This window comes from Zeus faber (genome assembly GCF_960531495.2).
Source record: "Zeus faber genome assembly, chromosome: 2".
Classification (NCBI taxonomy): domain Eukaryota; kingdom Metazoa; phylum Chordata; class Actinopteri; order Zeiformes; family Zeidae; genus Zeus; species Zeus faber.
The window spans coordinates 4,434,780-4,461,383 of NC_137189.1; the positions used below are offsets into that span (position 1 = coordinate 4,434,780).

General features: G+C 40.7%; 2 protein-coding genes across 4 annotated transcripts; one reads left to right on the forward strand and one right to left on the reverse strand.

Annotated features, from left to right (window-relative positions):
- Positions 1–1,514: 1,514 nt before the first annotated feature.
- On the forward strand, positions 1,515–13,865 carry tdrd6a (tudor domain containing 6a; the record flags this gene model as incomplete). The annotated part of the gene is made up of 4 exons (XM_079996607.1): positions 1,515–4,874; positions 11,111–11,137; positions 13,657–13,711; positions 13,783–13,865. The coding sequence occupies 4 exons, from the start codon at positions 1,515–1,517 to the stop codon at positions 13,863–13,865; spliced, it is 3,525 nt and encodes a 1,174-aa protein (XP_079852733.1).
- On the reverse strand, positions 12,461–26,437 carry pla2g7 (phospholipase A2, group VII (platelet-activating factor acetylhydrolase, plasma)). Of its 3 annotated transcripts, XM_080024599.1 has the most exons (12): positions 26,174–26,363; positions 24,922–25,049; positions 24,070–24,220; positions 23,885–23,978; positions 23,705–23,773; positions 21,591–21,762; positions 19,648–19,761; positions 18,567–18,658; positions 18,060–18,230; positions 16,770–16,918; positions 16,085–16,205; positions 12,461–12,552 (listed from the first exon to the last, which is right to left on the reverse strand). In XM_080024599.1, the coding sequence occupies exons 2-11, from the start codon at positions 25,015–25,017 to the stop codon at positions 16,105–16,107; spliced, it is 1,209 nt and encodes a 402-aa protein (XP_079880725.1). In that variant the 5' UTR covers positions 25,018–25,049; positions 26,174–26,363; the 3' UTR covers positions 12,461–12,552; positions 16,085–16,104. The 3 variants fall into 3 exon arrangements, with proteins under 3 accessions (XP_079880725.1, XP_079880726.1, XP_079880724.1); XM_080024600.1 differs by lacking the exon at positions 12,461–12,552 and having other exon boundaries at positions 14,570–16,205; positions 26,308–26,437; XM_080024598.1 differs by lacking the exon at positions 12,461–12,552 and having other exon boundaries at positions 14,570–16,205.
- Between the last annotated feature and the right edge of the window lie 167 nt (positions 26,438–26,604).

Genomic DNA, 26,604 nt, shown 5'->3' on the forward strand with positions numbered 1-26,604 from the left:
CACGTAAGCCGCGTGAAACGGAGGGCGTGGATACAGGTGGAGAGGGTTCTCGTGACAATTATTCAAGATTGATTGATCTCGATTGTTTTAATATTTTGCTATTGTAAAAAAAAGTGGTCCAAATAAAAAAAATATTTATATATAAATCCATTTCATCAGTAAAAAAAGGAGCGTCTGGTTTGCTAGGCTACAACGCCCTGTCATGTTCTGTTTGTGCGTGAACAGTCAGTGCAGCGTCCCCTAGTGACCAGTGGCGGTTTCTTTCCTTCCATTAGCTATCACTGCAATAAGCAGGCCTAGGGTAGACTACACTAATGGCTTCCAAAAAAGTAAAAGATTTAGAGGAAAACCGAGAATTCAATGATACTTAGACAGAAACGTTTGCATTCACAGCTGACGCTGCCAACTTGCCAGTATGTTTGACAAAGAGGTGATTTACAAATGTTTATTTTTGGGACTGTCCAGGCATGGGGTTAGCTCTTAATTGTCTGTTTTACTATGCACTTTATATTGATTTAAGCGTAAATCTTGGAGATTTAATTTGTTTTTGGCAGCACCAATGCCAAAAAGCGTATTTGCCATTATGTGTTTGGATTTCACTTCCCAGAGATCCAGTGGCGTCAGTCCATTGGTAGCGCTGGAGTGGCCCTCGGTCTATATCAGTTACTGTTTGTGTTCGGAGACGGATGACCACCATGCTGACAGATGATTCTCCTTTTACATGTTTTAATTTTTTGTGTCTGTGCACAACCATGTTAAAATTAGATGGGCATACTTATAATGAACAGACATGCAGTCTGCACTTCGCCGGGGGGGTTTCCATATCCCACGAAGAGTTGTTGTGCCGATCTGTTATGCATATATTATATTACACATGCTATTATCAAACATGAAATCTGACCAGTGTTAGGGTCCAGAAGCGCTGGGGCTTCCTCTGCTCACTCCGTGGCAGAGGGAGTGAGGCCCCCTGAGCTGACGTTGTGGATCTTCCTCAAACGCCATATTGAACTCTAACTTGCCCGGCGCAGCCCCCAAAAGGAGAGCGATATAAAGAAAGAATCGGCGATTTTCAATGATGTCTTGTCTCACACGGTCAGAGAGAGTCCCTCGGTGTCCTCCAAACGTCCCTGCATATAATTGCAAAGCCCAGATCGGGGGGGGGGGGGCTGTGTCCACCAATACCCGGTTCTTGATTCTCAGAATACTACAAATTCAAGGCCTTTCATCAGTGGACCATAGGCTCAATCATCTTTGTGTTTAAAACATTCTGCGATAGTGACTTAACAGACATTTATTTAAATAAAAGTCTTTGATTGGCACTTTAAATAGCTAAAGTCATTAACATTGACCTGCAATATCTTTCGGTAAAATATGAAGTGAAAACAGCCAGAGCTTGTTTAACACTGATCTATATGATATATACTTTTTTTTTTTTTGCGCTGCTCTGGGCGATCTAAATAAATGTAATGTTAATTGGCTCTCCCCCCCCAATAGATTGCAGTTGAAATGACCAGATGACTTCACCTACAATCAAAATTTCCATTCCTGGACTCCCACCGCCCGGATCACACATTACAGTTCTCATAACCAGAATAAACTTGAATCCCACCTGTGTGCTGGTTGAGCTATGGGGAAACCTCAGCCAAGAGAGGAAAGCAGACCATCAGTACTTGCAACAAAGCATTCAATCTCCTCAAAACCTATTTTGTGAATTTGAGGGAAATCCTGGAGACCAGTGCTTGGTCCAGGTGGATACTACTTGGTACAGGTCACGCATAGTTTCAAGAAATGGCTCAAATTACAGAGTGTTCCTCATTGACAAAGGGTGGATGCTGGGCACCACCACCAGTATGCTGGCATGGAGTGAGAAAGAGCACTTCAAACTTCCACCTGAAGTGGAATTCTGCGTTTTGTCCAATGTTCTGCCCCTCTCAACTGAGAATAGGTGGTCTGCTATGGCTTTGGAGTTTCTTAAAACACTTTCAGGGAGGTCTATGAATGCATTTGTGCAAGATGTGCTGGTGCCAGACAGAACCTTTCTCCTGCACATCCCTTGCATAGAAAAACAAATGCATGAAATGGGATTCTCCAGAAAGTTATCTCCTGAAAAGTTCAAGGACTATGTGTACAAGTCACTACATTATGACAGAGGAGAAACGATGTTCACAGAGCACTGGACAGTGCCCACAGGAAACAAACCCTTGGACATGAGAGAACCAATAGAGAAACGGCAAACATTCATGTACCCAGAGCTGCCCAAAGGAACTGTGGAAACCGTTATCATCACAGAAGTGACTAACCCTCTTAGAGTTTTCTGCCAGCTGAAGGTGTTCTCACAAGAGCTTAAGAAACTCACAGAGCAGATCACACAACATTATGACTGCAGAGCAATTTCTGGTTTTGTCGGCCCTCTTATGCTTGGATCCCCTTGTGCTGCAAGAGGAAGTGATGGTAGGTGGTGCCGGTCTGTTTTACAGCGGGTCGTTCCTACAAACAGTGTGGTGGAAGTGCTTAATGTTGACTATGGTAAGAAACAGTTTGTACATATGGACAATGTAAAACCACTGGCTTCTGAGTTTTTCAGAATGCCGGTGGTAACGTACGTCACCTCGCTGCATGGCATAATTGACAACGGTGTGGGATGGACAGCAAACCAGATTAGTTATCTTAAATCCCTTCTCCTGTACAAGACTGTGATTGCCAAATTTGAATACCAAAGCCTGTCTGAGGGAGTTCACTATGTCACGCTCTATTGCGATGAAAACCAAAACATAAATGCTATGTTTGACTCTTATGAGAGGAGCCAGCTTGAGTGTGAAAAGTCCTGTGGAGGTTATGCCATCTGCAGTTATTCCAGTAAACCAAAGAATGAAGCCCAAAGGGAATCACAGACTTCTACAAAAGCTGTAGATGGCACAAAAGGGAAGGGGATTGGAGGGAGGTTACCAGTTGATGATGATCTGCCTCTAAATTCATCTGTTGTGGCAGTTGTTTATCATGTTTCAACTCCATCTGAGTTCTGGATTCAAACACAGAAATATGCTATTGATTTTGGTCTACTCTTGGGTGGCATTTCTGAATATTACAGAAATTCTGAAAATCAAGACATCGTGAGATGTCCCGCTGTTGGCCTCTACTGTGCTGCCAAAGCACCAGATGGTGTTTTCTACAGATCAATAGTGTCTGAAGTCAGTGAGACCAAAATAAAGGTTTTCTATGTTGATTATGGAAACACTGAAGTGATTGAAAGGAGCAGCATCAGGGCTCTTCCTGAAATGTTCAAAACACTCCCACGGCTTGCTTTAAAATGTAAGCTGGCTGGGGTTAAGCCAAAAAATGACTCATGGAGTGTGAAAGACATTGAGTTTTTCAGCAGATCAGTCATGGATAAACTCCTGACAGTGCAAGTGATCTCCAAGTGTGAGGACTGTTATGTTGTTCGGCTAATAGACTCAATAGCTCGCAGAGAGAGCGATGTGAGTAGGCTGATGTGCAGTTCTGGCTTTGCAGAGACTGGTCAGCAACAAATTGAGCTCAAATGCAAAGTAGCCATTCCAAATCCCAAGATACCTGTTGTACTGAATCCAGGTACCACATCTCATGAAGCTTATGAGAGCAGTAATATTTCCATTTCTGTCAACCCTAAAATGAATGAAAGCAGGCCCATCTTTCAAGAGCACATGTTTCCATTAGGAAGTGCCCTTGATGTCAATGTTTCATACCTCCAAAGCCCAAACTCATTTTGGTGCCAGCTGGTACAAAGTGCAGGACATCTGAAACTGCTAATGCAAGACATGCAGACCTTCTACGCTGGTAGCCAGTATCAGCCATTTGTGGAAACTGCATGTGTTGCTTGCCATCCTGACAATGGGATGTGGTACAGAGCCATTGTAATTAAGAAGCATGTGACAGCCTTTGTAGATGTGTTGTTTGTTGACTATGGCCAGATGGAGACAGTCTCCCTCTATGACCTGAGGAGAATAAGTCAACCATTCCTAAATCTGAAAGGTCAAGCGTTTCGATGCAGTCTTTACAACCCTTTTGAGCCCACATCACTGATGAAGGACTGGGATAAGCGAGCCATAGCTCAGTTCCAAGACTTTGTGGAAACTGCTGCATCCAGCCATATCATTTTAAAGTGCACTATATACTCCATAATGTATAATGAGCAAAAGGGTGTCTTTAACATTGTGGATCTACAAACTCCCTTTGAAAGTGTCTGCACTCGCATGGTGCAGCTGGTCAATAATGCACCTGCGAAAGAAGTCTCTGGGTCCTCTTTCCGACTGGATACATACTGCTATTCATCGCACAACATCAAAAGAGGTACAGAGGAATTGATTACTGTGACATCAGTACATGGCATCAATCATTTTTATTGCCAGCTTGACAGGAATACTGATGTGTTGGAAGACCTCACATTGAAGTTACACAGCATGTGTGACACACTTAAAAATGCGAAACTCCCAACAACCTTCGGGGCTCTGTGCTTTGCCAAATACACTGATGACCTCTGGTATCGGGGACAGATCAAGGCCACACAGCCATCCATTCTCGTCCATTTTGTGGATTATGGAAACACTATTGAAGTGGACAAAACTGACCTGCTTCCAATTCCCAAGGAGGCTAGTGATATCATGTCTGTGCCTGTGCAAGCAGTTGAATGTGGTCTCATCGATGTCCCTGCCAATGTTTCAAGTGAGGGAAATGACTGGTTTAAAACCAATGCAACAAATCAATCTTTCAGAGCTCTGGTAGTGGCGAAAGAACAGAGTGGTAAACTACTGGTTGAACTATATTACAGAAAAACCCAAGTCAACTTGAAAATCAAAAATATGCATCTACTTGAGGATAAAACGCCAAATATCTACCAGGCTAGAACTTCATTTGAGGATTCCAGTCATGCACAGCATGCTTCAAAAGCTGCCCTACTATGTGCCACAGTGGTGGGAGATGATGCACACGCTTCTGCACCCAAACCATTAAGCACCATTGGAGTTAAAACAAAGAAAGCAAAGAGTCAACCATCACAGATATACAAAACACCACACCAAAGACAGCTTGCAAGAGGGACACCCAGGAGTGTCAGAAGTGGCTCTGATGCAGTGGAGTCTCATTCTACTGAACCAGTAAAATGGATCATGTCTACAGAAAGCAATTACACGTCCAAATTACATGGCGCAGGGTGTCAAACAAGCAAAGTGATACTTGAACCTGAGATGGAACCCCTCCCAAAACTCACAGATCTGCCCCCGAAGTCAATAACACCAGGTACAGAAGCGGATGTATTTGTCTCATATTGCGACAGTCCACTAAGTTTCTATGTGCAACTTGCCAGGGAGGAGAATGACCTTTTGTCAGTCGTGGAGCAGCTCAACAATAGTCATTCAACTGTTAAATCGATCAACTTGAAAGCCTTGCATCCAGGTGACCTTGTCCAGGCAGTGTTCCCAGAGGATTTGTCATGGTACCGTGCGGTTTTGAGAGGAATCCAGGGAAATGGACTCGTTCGGGTTGAGTTTGTTGACTTTGGAAATACAGCAACAGTTTCGATTTCACAGATCGGTAGATTGCACAAACGATTCCTGCAGCTACCTGTTTACAGTACACATTGTCTTCTGAGTGAAGCTGCGGATCTTGGAAAAGAAATGACACTCAATCCAGAGGTTGTGTCCACTTTCAAAAAAGATGTTCTCAGTAAGCTGAAATGTACATTTCTCAAGAATTTGGGATCTGTGTGGGAAGTCAGTCTTGAATACTGTGGTATGAAGGTCCTGTGTAAAATGCCCACCAATCAAAGTGGTTTTCCTGATGCAACTCCAGAGAAAAATGCTCAAATAAAAGAAAAGCCTAGCCAAACCCATATCACCAGAGAGATGCCACCCGAGAAGCCAAGTTTGAAGCCTTTGTGTTACCATAAAGCTCACATTTCAGAAGGTCAGAAATTTGATGTTTATGTTACAAGCATAGCATCGCCTAAATCCTTTTGGTGTCACTCTACAAGCACTGATGATATCAATAAGATCACAACGTACCTTTCAGAAGAGGGACATGCCGTACACCATGTGCCTGTTGATGCCAGCCTTCTCTCCCATGGTAGCCCATGCATTGCTCTGTTTGCTGATAAGCAGTGGTATCGCGGAGAGGTCATCAGCAGAGATGGAGACATGCTTTCCATTCACTTTGTGGACTATGGAAATTGCTCCCAAGTCAACATTAGGGATGTGAGACAAATTTCATCTGGGCTGGTTGAAATACCAACACAGGCATTTCTATGTGAGCTTGATGGCTTTGACGATGTAAACCGATGCTGGGAAAATGGCACAGTAAATTGCTTATCAGAGCTAATAACCGATAAGTTGTTACAACTGAGTGTACTGAGAGTAGCAAGAAAAGATGGCACATTAAGATACATTGTTCAGGTAGAATGTGAAGGCAACAACATCAATGAGATGATGAGGGCATATTGGAAAAGCTCCAAAAATAAAAGCAACACTGATGCTACTGAATTATCTGGTTCACACAAATTACTCTTATGTGATGGGGCTATGCCACAGTCTCACCTGCAAGAGGAACCTGAGGATGCCATTGCTGCAGAAATCAATATGGTCATTGGATCTGTGGAATCGAAGAGTGATAATAGCGATGAACGGTGGACTCATGAGTTATCAGAACTGACATTTATGCCAGAGAACAGTGCTAGCTCTGAGGCTCCTGTCCAGCCCGAGTCTTTGGCCAGTATTCAAAATGAGGTGATGGATCAGATTCTAGTGGAAGTTGATGAAACTAACAAACCTCAACCAGCCACATGGCTCAAGAGTTGGACAGAGCTGGTTTCAAGCCAGGTTGTGGAAGTGGTATCTGAAGCTCATACCAATGATAATGTCCATCAACCTTGGTCAGATGATCTCGACAATAATCAAATTGAGCAATGTTCAACTAATGGACATGGTGAACAGGGAAGTTGTACATCTGATGAAGACAAAGAACAAACTGTTGGTCCAAACACTCATCACCTAGATGATGTTCATGAGGAGGTTGAAGGGCCAACAACTGACCAAATTCAGAAGAAATATGATGGAGTCCCCCAGATCTGCATTGATGCTCTGGCTGAGGGAGCAGAGCGTTCTCCTGCCATGTCCGACAAGCTGGAAACCAGAGAGGGATGCATTCCCCTGCGTGAGGCAGAGCCTGAGACTGCAGCTACTCAGTTGGAATTTTTGCTTAAAGTGAGGAATGCCCACAACGAGGAAGGCGACACTGCTCTTCATTCAGATTTTGGTGAGTTATGCAGTTAATTTCTTTATTTATTTTTATTTTTTACTTGGTTCTTCTAGATTTGGGTTGGTAATTAAATGTTGTCATGATGAGCCTCTATTTTCTGTATTATGTCAGCTATATAAGCTTATTGACACTCAGACATTAAAATGTCTATTTTAATAACACATTGTTTCATGTTGCCCAGACCTAAATGCTAGATATAGGTGTACAATGTGGGGGTAAAAAGTCAACTAAATATGTTCATAATTGTCCTAAATATATATGGAAAATCTTTAATTGAACACTATCTCAGAATTTCATAGATTAGATTCAACTAATTGTCATTACAGAGTACACGTACTGAAGCAACAAAATGCATTTCTATGCATTTTATCCATCCTAGTAACTAATGTATCTAGGAGCAGTGGGCTGCCATATAGCGGTGCCCGGGGAGCAGTTAGGGGCGTAGTATTGACATGATCACACAATCTTAATCATAAACTGGATGCTAAACTATAATTCTTGCTTGTCTGATTTGTATGAATAGGATTTGGTAATCTGACCAGAGTTCAAAACAACCAGGTGTAAACTGATATTTTGCATCTTGTCTTTTGTCATCTGTCAATAGAGGTTGGCCAACTAAGACCTGCTGCGGAAGTTCTCCCAGTTGGTTCCCCTTGTGTCCTCTGGTCACCAGCTTTGCTGCGTTGGTGCAAAGCAATGATCTTGAAGAACCTGAAGGACTGCAGTGTGGTAAATGTCAGAGGAATATGTTACTATTAATGTCTTATGTTCCAGTTTGAGACATACATGTGGGTTTGTGAAGAGATTGCCTCTGAGTATTGCCTCTATTTGCTATAGGTTATTTGTATTTTAAATATCAGTGTTTGTTAGTAGAGTAGTTAGTAGATCGTTTCTTTGAAATAAATGCAATCGCAAAGACCAGTAAATCTGCATTGAAATAATATTGTGAAGAAGGGCATGTGTGCAAATTAATTCTTAGTGGGTTCTCAGCCTAAAGAAACGGCTCCATGAAAGAGGGGGGAAGGTGGCACTCATCAATAAATAAAACACAAGTCTTCATATATACTGTTTTTGAATAATTTAAAATCTGACCACAGGCATCTCAAAACCTTGATCAGAGAATAAATATATGGAGTCAACGATCAGTTATCACTTTGCTGATGTGTGTATATATACCCATAAACCACAACATCAAAACCACTGACAGGTGAAGTGAATAACATTGCTCATCTCGTTTCAATGGCATCTGTCAAAGGGTGGGATCTACAAGGCAGCAAGTGAACAGTCAGTTCACATAGTATCTCCAAAACAGCAGGTCTTATTGGGGTGTTGCCTGTATGCAGTGGTTAATACCGACCAAAAGTGGTCCAAGAAAGGGCAACTGCTGAACTGGCGACAGGATCATAGGCCCCCATAGGCTCATTGATGTGCGTGGGGAGCCCGTTGGTCCGGTCCCACAGAAGAGCTACTGTAGCACAAATTGCTGAAAAAGTTAATGCTGGTTATGATAGAAAGGTGTCAGAACACAAAGTGCATTGCAGCTTGCTGTCTATGGGGCTTTGTAGCCGTAGAACGGTCAGTCCCCATGTTGACCCTTGTCCACCGCCAAAAGTGCCTACAATGGGCATATGAGTGTCAGAACTGGACCATGGAGCAATGGAAGAAGGTGGTCTGGTCTGATGAATCATATTTTCTTTTACATGATGTGGATGGCAGGGGTTAGAGTCTGATTCTATCAAGCAACTGTGGGATATCCTGGAACAACAAGCCCGATCCAACTCACAGGACTTAAAGGATCTGTTAACGTCTTGGTGCCAGATACCACAAGAGACCTTCAGAGGTCTTGTGGAGTCCGCGTCTCGACGGGTCAGAGCTGTTTTGACGGCACAAGGGAGAGCTACACACTATAGTGGTGGTTATTAGTGGTGGTTTTAATGTTGTGGCTGATCAGTGTATACTCCACCGCACCTTTTTATATAATTTATATTAAATTCCACTTTTGTTCTCCTTTCTAGCTGAGTTCAGCCTATGTACTAATATGAATATTTTCATTGCCAGGCTCAGCTGGTTGATTATGATATTGAGATGATGGTTGATCCTGAAAGTATATTTGTGACTGTGTCACTGGACTCTGAGCAGGTTGGTGAAACAAAACAACCAGTGTGTTGATGTGTCCTTATCCCAGACCACCACAAATGCCACAAATGATTGTGTTAAAGGTTCATTTACCAGATTTTCTCATGCTGGTTTTTCAGACTCCTACCGATGACAGTGCCACGTCTTTTGAGGAGTCACTGGGTAAGTTCCTAGTACTCTTTGCCGTGGATTCAAGGTCAATGTATATTCAAACTATTTCATACCACATTTTAGGAACAAAGAATAATCAATGCTTCACACTGAAATCATACCATAATGAACCATCAAGAAAAGGAAACATTTGTAATCAGTATAGGACACTTGATAAAATGTCCTGAGGATTGTATCAAATTCATTTTGTGTTCATTTGCTATTTCTGCCTTTTTATATATTTACAGATTTGGTTGAACAGAGTGACTGTGAGGACACACTTGCAGGAGTTGGTGAAATGGTAACTTGTGTTGTAATGTTTCAATTTACAGCATTTGAAATGCAGGGATGCATACTGTACATCAAAGCATGGATACAGCATGGATGGAATGATAGGAATATCAGAAATTGGACCGATACCAGGCTACGATAAGGAATCAGTGTCAGAACATTGTTAATACAAAATATCTAATCCTGAGAGTTAATACAATGTCAGCTATGAAAGAAAAGTGACTTGATGATGCTTGTGCTTTTCTGAAGCATGTTGGATGTCTCTAATGGAGAAAAATCAATCATTGTGCTCTGCCAATTTGTTTACTGTTATGGTAACGGCTTGGATCAGTACTAGGTGTCATTCAATACTTTAGTTTAGAACTCGGGAGAGATAGTGTGATGTTGGGCCATCCCTCATCTATATGACCAGTCTTTATAGGATTGGTAGTTGTGTTTGAATGTTTCATTTCACATTGCATTTTTCATTTTATTTATTCATTTCAAAAATGTTATCTCCCCAAGTTGTCATATTTCTCCCTGTACATCAGTTTGATTGTGTGCGGATTGAAACGTTTTTCTGCTTGCATTTAGCTCCAGGATGAATCTGCTTTGCTCTTTATGCTGTTACAGAACTGTAATGGTGAGTAATGAATACTCTTTGAAATCCAAAGTATACCTTCTAGGTCAACATTCAGCAGGCATGAGCACAGCATGGCACAGCCATTGCTGGCTTGACACTCTTCTATTTTTTTATTTTATTTTTTGCGGTTTATATGGTGTCTTGGATTGGATACCGGTCTGCAGGTCCTTACGATTAACAGAAACATTTTATCTGATTTTATTTGTCCATTTATTTCTTTGCCAAAATAAATTTTAACTTGATTCTTCTGCATCAGTCAACATTTCTGATGTTAAACCTGAAACCACTTAATCTAATACTTTTAACTATGTTCTTTTTAAAAGGTTATTTTAGTATTACATTTAGCTCTGATACCTACAGACACTGTAATAATTCTAGGTGATTTTGGAGATTCAAACATCAACAGGTCCAATTTTAACTTGTAAAGTGTTCCTTTATATAATGACCTCACAACAAAATCCCAAATAGCAAGAACGTTGCTGTGATTGTGACACTTAAGAAATGATTCTGGCCAGTTAACATCCAATACATGAACATAAAAAAATAATAATTTTGTTCAGGAAAAAATCTTTCAAAATTTCAACTTGTGTATTTGACGTTGTGTATTTTTGATGTTTGTCTTGGCAGCTGCTCATTCTGCAGAATGGGGAGAAGGTATAAATGTGGCTTCACAGGAGGAGACTGCGATTCCTCTGGCACAGAAAAAGGTAGCTACACTACTTCCGTCTGCTGACTGGATTGTTTTAAGGATGTGAACGTCACAATCGTAATAATGACCTGGTTATTTCTAGAAGCTGCCAGTTGGAGAGGAGAGCCCTTACTGTGAGGAGGAACATTCTGGTTTGTTGCTCTTCTTGATATTTAGTCAACCAATTGAAAGAATCCATTACTTTTTTGCCAATTTGAACAAAATCAAAATCTCTGACTGTTTTACTTTTTATATACTGGAAAACATTCCAGTATGTGTGCCCTGTAATAAATATTCATGACTGTGTGTAGTATGCCATCCATACCATCTGATGCGTAACACACTGCGTACAACACTCTCGTACTAAATAGGTGTACTAAATAGTATCATAAGCCCCTTTCCCAAATTGTATCCATGCCGGATTAAAAAATATCCTGCAAAGGCAGTAGGTAGTTATTCCTTCATTGGCCTGCTTCATGGAGAAGTTCCGTATGGAGTCTGTTCCCACATAAATGACTGTTACGGATACAGTATGTAATGCTCACGTGAGAGGTGTCTAATATCACGGGAGACAAGGAAACAATCTGTTTAGTTTTTAGACCAGCGCTTCGTTCCCTGTCTTCCTGCCCCTCCCAGACGGACTCCTTCCGCCGCTGATGATCCGTCCCTGGATCTAATAACACTAACCCAATATTATTAAAATCAGTGTGATCATTTTCAACCTATCCTACACTCTGGTGCAGCTGGCGGGCAAGAGCAGCGCTTGTGCCCGATGTCCCCACACTTTGAACTGTAAAAGACGTCTCGGGTCTGAGTGGCACTTTTAAGAAGAAAAATAAAATTTTAGAATATCAGAATTTAAGATCCGTCTCTGTAGATATTGGACTTGTTTCAGTTTCTCGTCTTTGCAGCGGCGCTTCACAGCTCTGTCGGACTCACCATTGATACAAATGTGTTTGTTTTTTTTCTGTTTTTTTTTTTTTCTCTAAAACAAAAACTTCTGAAATATTTGTACGAAATAAATATTCGTAAAAACCTCCATTCAGAGCTGTACTGGCATTTTACGGTAAGTAATACTAGGTCGGGAGTGAGGAAATTTACAGAATGACTTTTATGGAACGTCAAGACCGGCTCCTGTTCCCGCATTATGCAAATACGGAACATTGCCAGTAGATTTACAACTTTCAGTGCAAGTGGGAAAAGGGCTCTAGTGTGGATGTTGGATGCTACGTTGAATCACAAATAAATGTCCTGATCCTTGGAATGTCGAGATGCACTACTTTGTACCTCCCTGCTTGCGTGTGTTTTCCACAGCGCTGGGAGCAGACGTGGAGCTGGGAGACACTGCTCATCCTCAGGAAACGGTAGGAGAAGTCGGCGTCTGTACACAAAACCAGAAAATCACTTTTCTTTGACTGTTTTTTTTTTTTCCTTTGCTTTTTCTATTTTATTGAAGGATAATGTGGCAGAGACCACAGAGGCCTTTTCTGCAGAACAGTTCACAGGTAAGAACCGCGATCCCCTCGTTATAGAATCTAACACTTTTGTGTCTTTTTTAATAATGACTTAGTGGGTCTTTTTAATGCCGACTTGAACCGTACAAATGTCAGTTGTAGATCATAAGTACTCTGGTGTCATCCAATGCAGAGTACTGAACAGACACATTTGTTTTAGAGCATAGACTTGGACTGGAGTGAATATAAATAATGGTTGACATATAATAGCAAAGTGCATACATAGTTCTATGTTTAAAAATAAAAAGTTTGTTTTTATTGGTGTGGCTGGTGTCATGTTTCAGCACCAATATCAGATTCCCTTTGGGTATTGGTCCATTAATAATCCAGCAATCTATTAACCTGAATGAAGCGGACCACCGCTCTTGTTGCTTGCTTTTTTTTTTTCTTAAACGGCGCTTATTCTAAACTGTCTACACATCAAACTTTTTTCTTTTTCTTTTAAACACGTATTTGTGTCGTCGTGATTCATGGGTGTTTTGCAGTCGTTCACCTGGAACGGGGACATGGGGCTGAAAGTCTAACAAGGGACCATCGGTCCGACCAAGCTCCCATTCCGTACACGGTAACTACACTCGCCCCTCTCTACAGTACTGTACTCAGGGTCAATTTTGTCAAACTCTATACTTCTCAGCAGATGTTTGACCTTTTTACTCCAATACATTTATCAAAGAATAAATTGTCATTGTGAGACCATCAACACTTGGAGCTGAGCGTGTCTGAAGCTCTTTGAGAGTTGATATAAAGTACAAAATGTGGAATGGTGGACTTATCTTAGGTTATTTATACTTGTGACTCAAAAATGACCTGATTACTTCTCACACCACAGAGTATGTATTAAGTCAACACCGTCCAAAATCTTTAAATCTACAAATAACATATGCAGTGATTTCACAATGGAAACTGACAAAGAACCCTGTGGTGACCTTCGTCTTTCGACCCCTTTTCTGACTGGGATTATATTTTTCTAGGATTTAAAAGATGCCCCCATCAAGGAAAGGCCTTCCAACCCCGATGACGGTCTGGGTAAGTAAAGAAGCACTCGGCCGAATCCTCCGGTGGATCCTCTCAGTTTTGCTCCTCTCTTTCCGTTTCAGAGGCTCAGCTCACATCAGTGTCCCATCTTTTTCTGGTCGTCAAGGACTGCTCGCACAGAGCAGCGTTTCAGGCGGAGCAGTGAGGATGAGGACACGAGTTTTAGTTTGATCGCTCAGTGTTTAAGTTGAATGTGGAAGTGTCAATGTGCCCGTTGGGTGTGACTTGAGATGACTTATTTTTGTTGCACTAAAATATTTGATGTCCTTGTTAAACAGGTGAATTTGCCCTGTTCTGTGGTCTAGGGGCCAAAGGTTTTTCTATTTCAATACTGTGAACCTTTTGGATGGGGAAAAAAATACCTAGATAGCATGTTTATTTTTGTTGAGTTAGGCCAATAAGTGTCCTTCTGCTTGCATTCCAGATAATTCTTTTTAAGAATTACTAATGTGTCAACACAATTCGACATCTGAAATGTTCATGCATTTTGTTTGTTTAAGGAAGTCAGTTCTCAAATGTTCTTCTATAAAAACTGAATGAGGGTCATTGCAATTTATGTTGGCACAATAAATATTACAGTTCTGTGATTCTGAGTCATGCCCCTGACCGTGCACTTTTAAAAACAAATGCAAAATTAAAGTTTTGGTAAAGATTGGGAAACTTGTTTCTTTGAATCTGCTCTCACAGACTTGATCCTTGAGGCCTGTACATAAAGCCCGGAAATTGTAATTATAGGAAACTAGAAAGTGCTGAAAAGCTGCTCTGAACCCTGGTAGATCATTTCAAAATGAGCAAAAATGCAAACTCACATTTGTCTACAAACAAGATTTATTGATTTCAGTTGTGTACAAATGAAGATACTTGAGACGGTAACTGCATGATGGTGGATGGTGGCGAGATGAGTAAAGTCAAGGGAATAACAGTCGTGAGGCTGAGGCTAAGGCACATGGTACATGTATCTTATCACACGTCAAGTTTAGAAAACTTCTCTCTCACACACACACCACCCCCTTACATTCGAAGTATTAGTGTTTTTAATGAGATTTAGGATTTAACTAGATGAATATATGCATTCACGCTAGATGTCCCCATTCTTGGGAATAGAACTTAAATTGTCGGATAGCATGTTGTCAAATCAATGACAATTCTTATTTGCGCAACATTTCTTAAACCCTAGAATGCACAGGGTGTGTCAAATGACCTGGATGATTGTTTTCTTGCTTCATTTAACAATTTTTAGGAATTCCTAAAATGTTTTTCATGTGAACTTTTTTCTCAGTTTGATTAAATATTATGTACAAAATAAAATAAATCATTAAACCTGGACATTTTACCAAACATCTGCATTCTTAGGGGGGTCAGACTGCCTATGCATTCTAGAATCCAGAAATATAATTATATTTCGGTCCAATTCCTACCTCAAATGTCGTATCACAAAGCAACCGCGTTGTGTTCCCCGTCGAGGGAGATGTTCTTTATAGGTATTTCTGGGTTGCTTTTTGATACATTCTCTGGGACAGAACTTGTCATGATAGAACATTTGGTACTGGTTGCAATTTCACAACGGTTCATGTTGCTGAGTCAGCTCTGGCTGTGAGGTGGTGAAAAAAGGATGAGCCTGAGCGGTCCCTGCAGTGTTGACAAGTCTTCAGGCTGGGCACCAAGGAACAATATCAACATTGTGGAGTTATAGGAACTGGAATTATATATTAAGATTATATATTACTCTAATGAATTTAAAACCCCATATCAGGTTCATTGCATTGAACTATATGGCGATAGTGAGTACATCCAATCAAATAATTAGCAGGGCTGGACACCAACTTTTAGAAGGGGTTGCCATGTTGCAAATCATGCATTGGCTTTTGATGGCTGATTATTATTTTTTTAATCATTTGACAATTGAATGAGGTCAATCGAAAGATTTCTAAACAAATATAGAGATGTACCGCGCAGGTTGACTACGAGGCAACCAGACCGCACACCCTGGTTAGTGACGATTTTTGGATATTTCCCTATTTGTTTGGATTACAAAGTCTGCATATGAGGTATATTCAATGTCTGAATATTGCGGCAATCTTCATTACAATTTTAATATTATAACCGCAACAATTGTACTCCACATTGCATTCGGCTGAAACTATTATCTCAATATTGGATCAATTTAAAAGATTCTGATGCCACTGTCATGTGGATTGACTCCCAATGATCAACTCTGGCCCAGCCCTAACTTTTCCGTAGCTGAACCTTGAGTTAGACATCCGAGCGGCCACTCGTTCGTCCTTATTTTCCTTCCGTTAGCTTATTCAGTATCTGTGTTGCGGCCAGAGGCCAGACCGGTGGAGCGCAGGACTGGAAACCAACCGAGGGTCAGCGGTACCGGTTCAGATGGATGACTGGAGCATCGTCACATTGGTTCCTTGAATGAGGTTTTTGTCCTTCCCGTCAATCAGCGGGTCCCATTGGTTGAAGTTCTTCTCGAGGTCTGCAACAGCATTTTTAAGTTTTAAGTGTAAAAAAAAAAAAAAGCAGAGGAGACAGGATGAGGGGAGACACTACTTTTCCCACAGCTGGTACCATGTACGGTCCCGATCCATGAGTTTTACACACCAAAGGCCTTTCACTCGGATTTTCGAGTCCCAGACAAATCTCCCAAGATCTAAGGGGAATCATACGGAGGTCTTTTGTCTGTAGGGTTAAGTCATTGGCAGACGTTTGATTTGAGGTGGTCCGGAAGTCTTGTGATCTTCTAAAGCCAGAATATCAGTATCAGAATATCAATCCCTGACCTGTGATCGCCATCCTGCCAAATCCTAGTGTGTGCACTACTGGGATGGAAAAAACATTTTTGTATCGCTGCCATTAGACCACTAGTTCGGGGTTGTTAGTCCATAAAGATTAACATATACTTTTTTTTTTTTCCTTTATTGGAATCATTTAGAAAATCAAGTTAGTTTTTCTCAATTGGCTTACTCTCCAAAATCCGCGTCCTGTTTTAGTCTGTTATTGGAACAGAACAGATATCCATGTTTGGTTGCGTTTCCCTTACCAAGATGGCGCTGCAGGAAGGCCAGCAAGGCCCTGTTGCAGAGGTCGATGGCGATCTCAGGGTCGATCTCGCCCTTCAGCTTCATCAGTTTGCCGATCCAGTTCCCCGTCAGGAAGGTGAAGTCTGGGAAGCTCTGGTGCACCGTGCCTCTGTGGAGGGGGAGGGACAACTTAAAAACACGCTGAGTCAGCACATCAGCAAGTCATCAGGCCTTCCTCCAAACAGGGGTTTTCAAAACGGAGGGTCGTGACTGCGGGGTGTTGAAATAGATTTGTATTTGACCATTAATTCAGTGTTTTGTGTATTATGCAAAAATCACTTCTAAATTGCACAACTTCCAGAATATGAATTTTGTTGATACAGAGGTATATGTTTACTGTTAATTTAGAGGTTTATTGTCAACATTCAGTTTACTGTTTACATTCTGTGGTTTATTTTTCAATTGTTTTTTTGTGAAAAAATAAAACAAAATAAAATGAAATAAATAAATAAATAATTAAAAAAAAATATATATATTGTATAATATATATATATATATATATAAAATTCTATTTTTCATTATGGTTTATTGTACATTACCATTATTTTTTGTATTTAGGTTCTTCTTTCTGGTTCACTGTCAGGTTTATTTCAAGTTCAAGTTCAAGAGATTATTTGTCACATACATATACATACGGTCATACATATATGCAGTGAAATGTCATGACACCTGGTGATTACGCACAATAAGCTCTATAAGCTCTAAAAATACTAAAACATACCAAAATGTGCGTAATCGACACAAGGTGCTCACGCAGGCAGCCGCAAGGGGAGGCGCCACAATCGTGATTCTGGGTTCTATAATTATATAATATAATTAATTGACTGTGTTGTAAGCAGATCAAAATGAAGCTGAACTGGTTAAATTACATTTCGTGAACCAACTCTCCTGTCATCTGGGTTGGTGGTTTTCCAGCTGCAGGTTCCTATATTCATTAGTTATGGTACATGACCAAATCTTTCCAGTTTATTTTTTAGGTCATTTTTATATACATTTTTTTCGTTATATTTTTGATTTTTATCATTAGTTTCAGTGTATATAACCATGTTTTTATTGTGTGCACTTAATATATTGCCATTTTCTTTGTTATATTCTCATCCCATTACTTTATCATTATTATTGCAGCTGCTGTGACACTGCAATAATAATGTATGAAGTGTTTATCCATCTATTATAAAACAAAAAAAAAGGTATAATGTAATCATTTAGGAAGTGGTAATGGAGTCAGGGCTGCAGTGGCTGAGCTCCACCTGATAGTGATCATCTTCCTCTGGATGGCGGCCGACTCCAGCTTCTTCATGCGGCTGATGTTCCCCGCCCACTGGAAGCGCTCCGAGTTGATGAAGAAGATGGGCTGCCTCACCCGCGGAAATATCTCGTCGTCCAGGGGGAACATCCAGGCGTCCAGGGCCACGCCGCACCTGCGCCCGACGCGGGAAGCGGGAGAGTCTTTAACGTACATTCATTACATTACAATACATTTATTTAAAATCCATTCGTAAACCTCGGCCGACCGACAAGGTTCAGTTCGTAAAACTTATTTTGTTTTTCATTCACATCTGCAAAAAATTGATTATGTCTCTCTTCCTTTTTTTTTTTGCCTGATTTTGGTATTGACAGTTTTCTAGATATGTGTGTATTTCAAATACTGTTCATACAGACGGCACAACAAGCGATCACTGGGTGATTGTCCTCCTGGACTGAATCAATGCAACCTGCCGTCATGCAAAACTTGTTCTGGATTTTACTGCACGTACTTGAACTTGACCTCTTTGCACAGCGACTCGATCACAGTTGCCCCCCCGAAGGAATGTCCCACGGCGGCGATTCTGCACAGGTCCATGGAGTTCTGGCGGAGAGAGGAAAGGAGGAAGCACAACGAAACAGGGTGTTACAGGGAAGTAAAACACAACGGTGTCAGCCTGAAAAACAGTGGTGAAGAGTTCAGGGAAGAAGGCGTTCCGACTTTTGATTGCGTTTCTGGCTACAAAATGTCTTTGCAAATTTTGTTTGAATTTCTCACGTTTTTTTAGATTAATTCAGTGTTTACTTTCTTATAAAAAGCTCATGGGTTTGAGTTTCCACTACAGAAACGCTGAGAGAAGCAACTCTGTCCCTCATCAATTATGTAAGGAATCTGTAGTAAGAACTGTGTGTTGTGCTGTGTTAGCACTGTGTAATTCTTCTGAAACAGAGTTTTTAAGGCTCTAGCGCAGACATTTTCAACTAAGGCCCCCCCCCCCCCCCCCACAGTATTTTGAAAACTGTAAATCTCAAAATCATTTTATTTGAAAATATTCTGAAATCTAAATGTTATGTTCACTCATTATAATTAGGCCAATTTAGCTCATATTTCAATATACAAATATTAGATAATATATTGAGACTGACATTTTAAAGTCAAAGTCAGTACAAATGACTCAAATTGAGCTTAACGAGTGTTTTTTTTTAATACGTTCTGATCTGATACGATCTGGATGATCTGTACATGTGATGCCGACTGAAATGGCCGTTGACCTTTGTAACAGTGTAATGCTGCAAAATATTGCTGACATTTCTATTTTTTATGCAACTTCATCAAACTCGGTCATGAAGGAGTAACATGTCTCGCCATCTGATTTCCTCTAATGCCGACGTGGACTTTTTCTTTGATTGCGTCTACTTTTTCTTTTTTTACTTTTCCTTCGGCTGTGACCCTTGGTTTGGGCGCCTTATTTGTAGTTATATTTGTTGTATTACTTGTTTGTCGTCTTCGTTGATACGATTGATCGATTGATATTTTTTTATGTTATTTGTTGCAGCCAAACCCTGGTAATAATCCCTGTGACTGTGCCTTACCTCTAAAGTGGCCCAGTCAAACTGTGTTCGCAGTGTGTTTTCCACTGGAATCCCCGAGTTCATCTCGATGAGTTTATCCAGCGCCCGGACGCATTCCTCCGCTCGCTGCTTCACCTGGAGAGGGCGAGGAAACAACCGGCACAAATGAGGAAGTGGAATAAAACAACACTGAACACGTGCCTCGGCAGACAGAGCAGAAAATGGGGATGTGGTATTCACATTAAAAGCTTCATATTGTACCGGTTCCCATTTCTCATCACTTGATGTATGAGTCTCATGCTGTGCAAGGGATTTTAAATCCACTCGCAGCTCTATTTACCTCTAGCCACTATTTCAGCCTTTGCTATAGACTTGGTCTATGACATTTCACTGCATATATGTATGACCGTATGTATATGTATGTGACAAATAATCTCTTGAACTTGAACTTAAAACAATAATAATAATACTCATAATAACTATTTGTTTAGCACCTTTCATACACACCAAGTGATAGAAGGCAATGAAAAAATTGATACAAATAAATAATAAATAAGACAACCACACTGCATGTAATATTAATAAGTAAATGTTATACTAAAATGGAAATTGAGTACAATATATTTTTTTAATTATTTTTCTTGTTTACCTTTACGTTTATGACTACTGACTTGTTACCATTATTATTTCATATTGTTTGATTGTCTTTTTCGTTCCTTATTAATGTAAAGCCCCATAAATTGCATGTTATGTATGAAATTAGCTGTTTAAATAAAGGTTAATATGATTATTACTACATTGATTATATTTTATTAGATTTTTGTGTTTTCTACTCAAATGTACTATTCATTCACTTTAAATTATTAATTCCCAAATATCTGTAAAGCACTTTGAGTTGCAAACTTTGTATAAAAGGTGCTATACAATAATAATAATAATAAAATCAATTTATATTAGTTTAATACTTTTTTTAACCTATTGTTATTGTTAATGAACTGACTGTGGACAATGGCTGATGTCAGTAGTCTATGGATGTCATGGATTGCCCATTATTGTGGAATAATTTAGTGAAAACTATTTTCTGTCATCGGTGCAACACGTGCGCAGGGGCAAATGACGACGCACACAGGTCTCATGGATCTGACAAACCCACAGACAATCTGAATAAGATTTGCATTTGGGGCAGTTCCAACATGATGTAGTTCGAGTTTCATCGGCGGTTCAGTATTGTGGATGACCAACAATGACTACCTCACAAAGATGGCACCACACACAAATGTATAAATCCTTGCACGCATGAATAAGTTGACGGAGTACACTGTGAGGGTAATAAAAACACTGTTTTTATTTGTTTCATTTGAGATGCGTATTGGAGTTTCCATTCAAACATACATCACTGTTCTACACTTGCCTGTTTTACGAATTATCAGTCTTAAATATAAAACTTTAAATGATTGTTTGTTGTTTTTTTTTTCTTGCAAAAAACCTGCAGGTGTATGGATGAATAATCGTGATCACAATATTGACAAAAATAATCGTGATTATCATTTCAGCCAGTCATACAGCCCTACTTCAGAATGATAACCGCTGTTAGTTGGGGCGGAGGAAACCCACCCACAGCTGCAAACACCACCCGATCATAGAATGACACTGACAGAGATCTAAAGCACACTCGTCCATTGAACTTTAACGAAGGGCTGACTTCCCTGGACCCCGCGTATTGCTGCTTGCAGCTTTATTTATCATTATTATTGTTGTTGTTGTTGTTGTTGTTGTTGTTGTTGTTGTTGTTATCATTATTATTATAGTATTTGAATTTCAATTCAACAGCATATTTTTCTTTCTCAGCTTGACGCATAATTATCTTGGATAGTGACATTTCTGTCCACTCGTGTCCCTCCAGTGTTTGGCCCCGGTGGCATTCTTGTGAGGTTCTCTGGGTGGTTTGTGTGTGTGGCTCTGACCTGTTTGTTCCTGAGTGGGAACTCACTCTCCCCGTGCTGCAGGGCACGGTAGTACATCCACTCCTGCTGCAGGTTCTGCGGCGCCGAGGCTGGAGATCCGTGCGGCGCCATGTCCGCCTTCTCCGACTCGCGCTTCTCACGGTAGAAAAACGTCGCCGAGGCCGACTCATCCCTGTAAACAATAAAAATAAATAAAATCAGCAGGCCTTTATTTTAAAGACTATTATTTTATTATTTCAGAGATAAATTGGAAAACATATTAACAGATGATTTCAAATGGATTTCTACTAAATTTCAGTATTTAATTCATCCCAATTCCTTAGAAACTGATTGCAAAATTCAAAGGACGAAATAGCAGTAATGGTAAATAAGTATAGAAAAAGGTTAAAACCCTTCTATGACATGGTTATGGTGGGCGTAACCAACTCAGTCTATTTACTTCCTTTCTCTCTCTCTCGCTCACAGTTTTGTCGGTCACAACTCCAGATGAACTTTGCCCCTTTGTCTGCGTCGGCCTCTGTGCCACTGCACTGTAAATCAATGTGGGATTCCATGGAATAGATTTTTTTTTGGGAGGCCATATTGGCTGCGTCTGGCGGTCAGGACGGCCCGTCAGACTGTCCATTATGTTTATCTCCATACAGTCCCAGGCCGTCTATACTGAAACAAAAGTGATGAGCTGGTGCGAGCCATTGTCCACAGATAAACACACCGCCGCTTATAGAGGGGGTGGCCGCGCCCGATGGAGATCGACCCTTTGTTGCCGTCTGCTTGGGTCCCGAACAGCCGGGATTTCCTCCGACTGTAATCGCGACTGTGAACCGTCGGGATGGTAATCCAAAAAACCCTCATGTTCCTCAATAATCCAGAATGCAGTATACAGTGTCTACCTTCACTGCTAATCCTGATCAAGAATATTTTACAACAATGGCTGAAATATAGAATTCACTTAATTAGAACCCATCCTGCAACATTAACCACTGTTTATTAAAACAGCATCAAAGCGCAGCACTGGAATTAAAAATAAAAATTCTCTCTCACACACACACACACACACACACACACACACACACACACACACACACACACACACACACACACACACACACACACACACACACACACACACACACACACACACACACACACACACACACACGGTATACTCTAGTTTATAATGGGTTTTGATAAGTGAATTCTATGTTTAAAAATGGCTTTCCGCAATTGCTCTAAAATGTTATATATCAGGATAAGTGGTTAAGGTTTAAACTGTATTTGGGATTAGTAGCCTTAGTATAAGAATATTAAAAAAAAGTAATACCTTCAAGAAATCCTGAAAAAAACACGTGTATTACAGCAGAGGCACCACATATTGTACAGGCAGAATCTGTTAAGTACTGTATACAATCAAACGCAGAATTTGCAAAAAAAGATTAATTCATAGCAACCCTGCTGTGAAGGGTTTATGGTATTAACACATAAATGACAAAATACAGAAGAGGATTTGAGACGCATGAAATAAAAAGCCATGTGACAAAAAAGTTGATGAAATTGATCGGTTGAGTTTTGAGATTCATCTCAGAATTATCAGAATAAAGTCAGAATTCTGAGATCACATTAACTAAAATTCAGATTTTTGTCCCCCTCAGGATTCAAAATTTGGCCTCAATCCTTTTCTGTATAAATGAAAAGTTATTAAAAAAACAACCACCACCATTCACAGTAATGTTGGCTTTTGTCTATTTCATAAACCTTGATTGGTCTAATTATATAACTCCCATCGGCGGTTAGGGTTTTGAATGTATATTCATTAGTAATTTCCCCCTGGGATTATTAAAGTATTTCTGATTCTGATTCTGATATGAATATTCATTTTTTTGTTTTGAATATTTATTTACTTTTGTTATATTTTATTTTGTATATACAGAGCGCTGCTAAGTATGTAAACACGGATATATGTTAGGAATTGTTTTTTGTTTGTAACTGTATTTTTATTACTTTTTATTTTTTATTTATTTTTATTCCCCTTAAGTTTTGTTTAAGTTGTTGTCAATGTTGATATGTTGTTGTGCTCATGAACATATAAAGCAACTATTTAGTAAAGTATCACATGCCTGTGCTCCACTGACGCCACAATGAAGCCCTGCGAGGCCAGTTCTGCACATATGGCCGAATACAAAGTCCTGCAAAAAAAGAAAAACAACAACAACAATTTACTGAACAGTAAACAGTTATTTCCCTGTGACGGTTTATAATGTACAAACCCTCCTGAAGCGTCAGGGTGCGGCACTCACCTAAAGGCTCCCAGGCCATGGGAGAAGATCACCACGGGACATTTCCCGTTCCGCTTGAAAGGAGCGTCTAACAACGCCGGGATCTTGAAGGATCCTTCGGAACCAAAAACCACAAAAAGGTCTACGTGAAGTTGGGCTCAAATGCTCTGGACGTGCTTTGTCCACTGGTGGCGCGATATATTCACCAAAGAGGTAGTTGAAGATGCGTTCGCTGAGGGTTCTGTTGATTTTCATGAAATCCGCCAGGCCATTGAAGTACTCCTTGCTGGGGATCCAGTCTGGCTTCTCTGCCGTGTCCGCCTTCTGACAGGGGTAGTAGAGCCGAAAAAATGTGCCCTGCCGAGGAAGATGAGATGATGATGAAGATGACGACGACGACTTATAGGTCGGATAAAATGTTTCAGCGGGTAAATCATACAATGTGATATCTGGGAATTTGGTTGTTGTGAAATTACTATATAGTTAAATGTCATCTTTTTGGGTGTATTACAAAAAAATAAATTCAGTTTTCCTGACGCCCATACGCTGTTCTAGATGTTATAATCAATGCCTGTTGGTCATAATATCCACATTAATAATGATTTTTTTCCCCACAAATATTTCTCATGAAAACATCAAAAGTCATCCCCAGAATATCGTCAAATTGTCAATATCGAGGTATTTGTCAGAAATATCTTAAATATTCATAATTATAATAATATAATAATAAATATTTAATTTGTATCTCCAATGTGCTGCATATCATTTCAAAGCAAATGTTCATTTTAACTCTTAACTCTTGTTGTTGTGGTTGGAAACGTTCAACCCTGAGAACAGAATTGGCAGAAAATCAAACCTTTTCAAAATGTAAAAGCACTGTCCACTGTTGGGAAATGACCAGCACCACGAAAACCTTTTAGTTTAAGTATTCATCTTTGTGTTTATCCAGTACATTACTATGTACTGGATTTTTTTTTTAATTCCATTGATTTCAAGCCCACAGAGTAGAGTAGCAACATGATCCGTTTGGAATAAATGTCCCAAATGATCGGCCTTACCTGTGCAGTGTGGTCCATCATGAAGTCTGTGCATCCCACGGCGTTGGGGCCTTTGGCCGGTGGGATCCCCAGGTTGTTGCTGCAGCTGTTTCCCATGGCAACAAGAGCAAGTTTGCAGCTCCTTTGATCTGATGGAGAGAGAGAGAGAACTCTTTGGGAATAAGATGGGAGAAGCCCACTGCGGTTTGACTGGGATGACAGCCATCTCATATCGGCTGCATCCTCAATCAAAGCCAGGATTTGAGGGACACATAGAGAAACTGGAACCATAAACTATGAATCCTGTATCGCTACTATCTCCCTCAAGCCATCAAAACCAACTCACACCATTACTTTGAGGCCATTAAAAATAAAAGTGGATAAGCTGTGATGACCTGTGTGAGATAGGCATCACTATACTTTCGACAGGGTCACCCTATGATCAGTGTTAGTGATTCAAAAACATCACTTATTATCGTACACTCTCTAATGACATAATGATGATGTTTCACTATTCATCTTTTTGCTGGGGACCCCCTGGAAACTCTTGAACGGGGCACTGGGGAGGTCCCCGGACCCCACGTTTAGAACCACTGACCTATATTATGTATTCAATTTTTTTTTCTTGAACATTTAGACAGATTAACAGTTGATCCCAGTCTCAAAGTCCATGCCCGTGTTTCTGTGACTAATTCTGCGTTCCACCGGAAACCAGGAATTCCGAGGACAGGTGGGTCAAAAAGCGATCCTCCGCCAAAAACTGATAGCAAAATATTGATAACAACGTCTACCTTGTCACTGAAAGGTTGTCTATGCTGAAAATGACGTGGTTCCGTTCATGAGGGTAATACTATGAAGATTATAGCCTTCCCAGTCCTTTTTACCAGCCGAAACACATTTAAAGGGACAATACAACTCATAAAACGCAGTTTTGCACTTCCAAAACAATAAAATGCAGTTTTTCGAAATTGAATGTTTGCAGCTCCGACCGTGGTACAGGAAGTTGTTTACGCCTCAACATGACTTGGTTTCATTCATGAAGTTTATATTTTATATAAACAGATTGTAACAAATCCAGCGGCCGGAGATCACTTGTTGGCGGACGGTCACTTTTTGGAACGACACCTAATGATGCCCGCGTCCGGGAAAACGTGGACGCCAGCAATAATACGCATTTGCTTGACAATCTCGTCAATTTTCTGCAACCCCTGACCGTCAACAGACAGAGACACTCACAGATGGAGCGAGTACGTGAAGGGGGTTCAGCCCGTACCTGTCCCGGATCGGTTGATTCCTCTTGGCTAACTGTACGAGCCCCCCATTACACAACATGGGACTCACACGCTAAGCTGACCCTATCGCCCTAATAAAAAATCTGCACGAGTTAGAAAGCGAATAAGCCCTGACCCGATATAAGGAAGCCGCGTCACGTTCGCAACGTTACGGGTAAACGTGTTTTCATCGTAGCGGGGGAAAGGTGACGGGGAGCGGCGAGAGATAGCAATGCGGCGTTCAAGTCACATGGGACAAAACTGCTCCCGACACTCGCGGCCTTCGAGTCCCGCGGGACGAACGGAGTCAAGTCAAGTCAAGTCACACGGGGCGGACGGGCCGCTCACGTCACATGCATTTCTCATTCGTCGCGTAACACTGCAGCCTCTGGTAGCAGACGTGCGTGACGTTTGTTGTTTTGTCGTCGATATT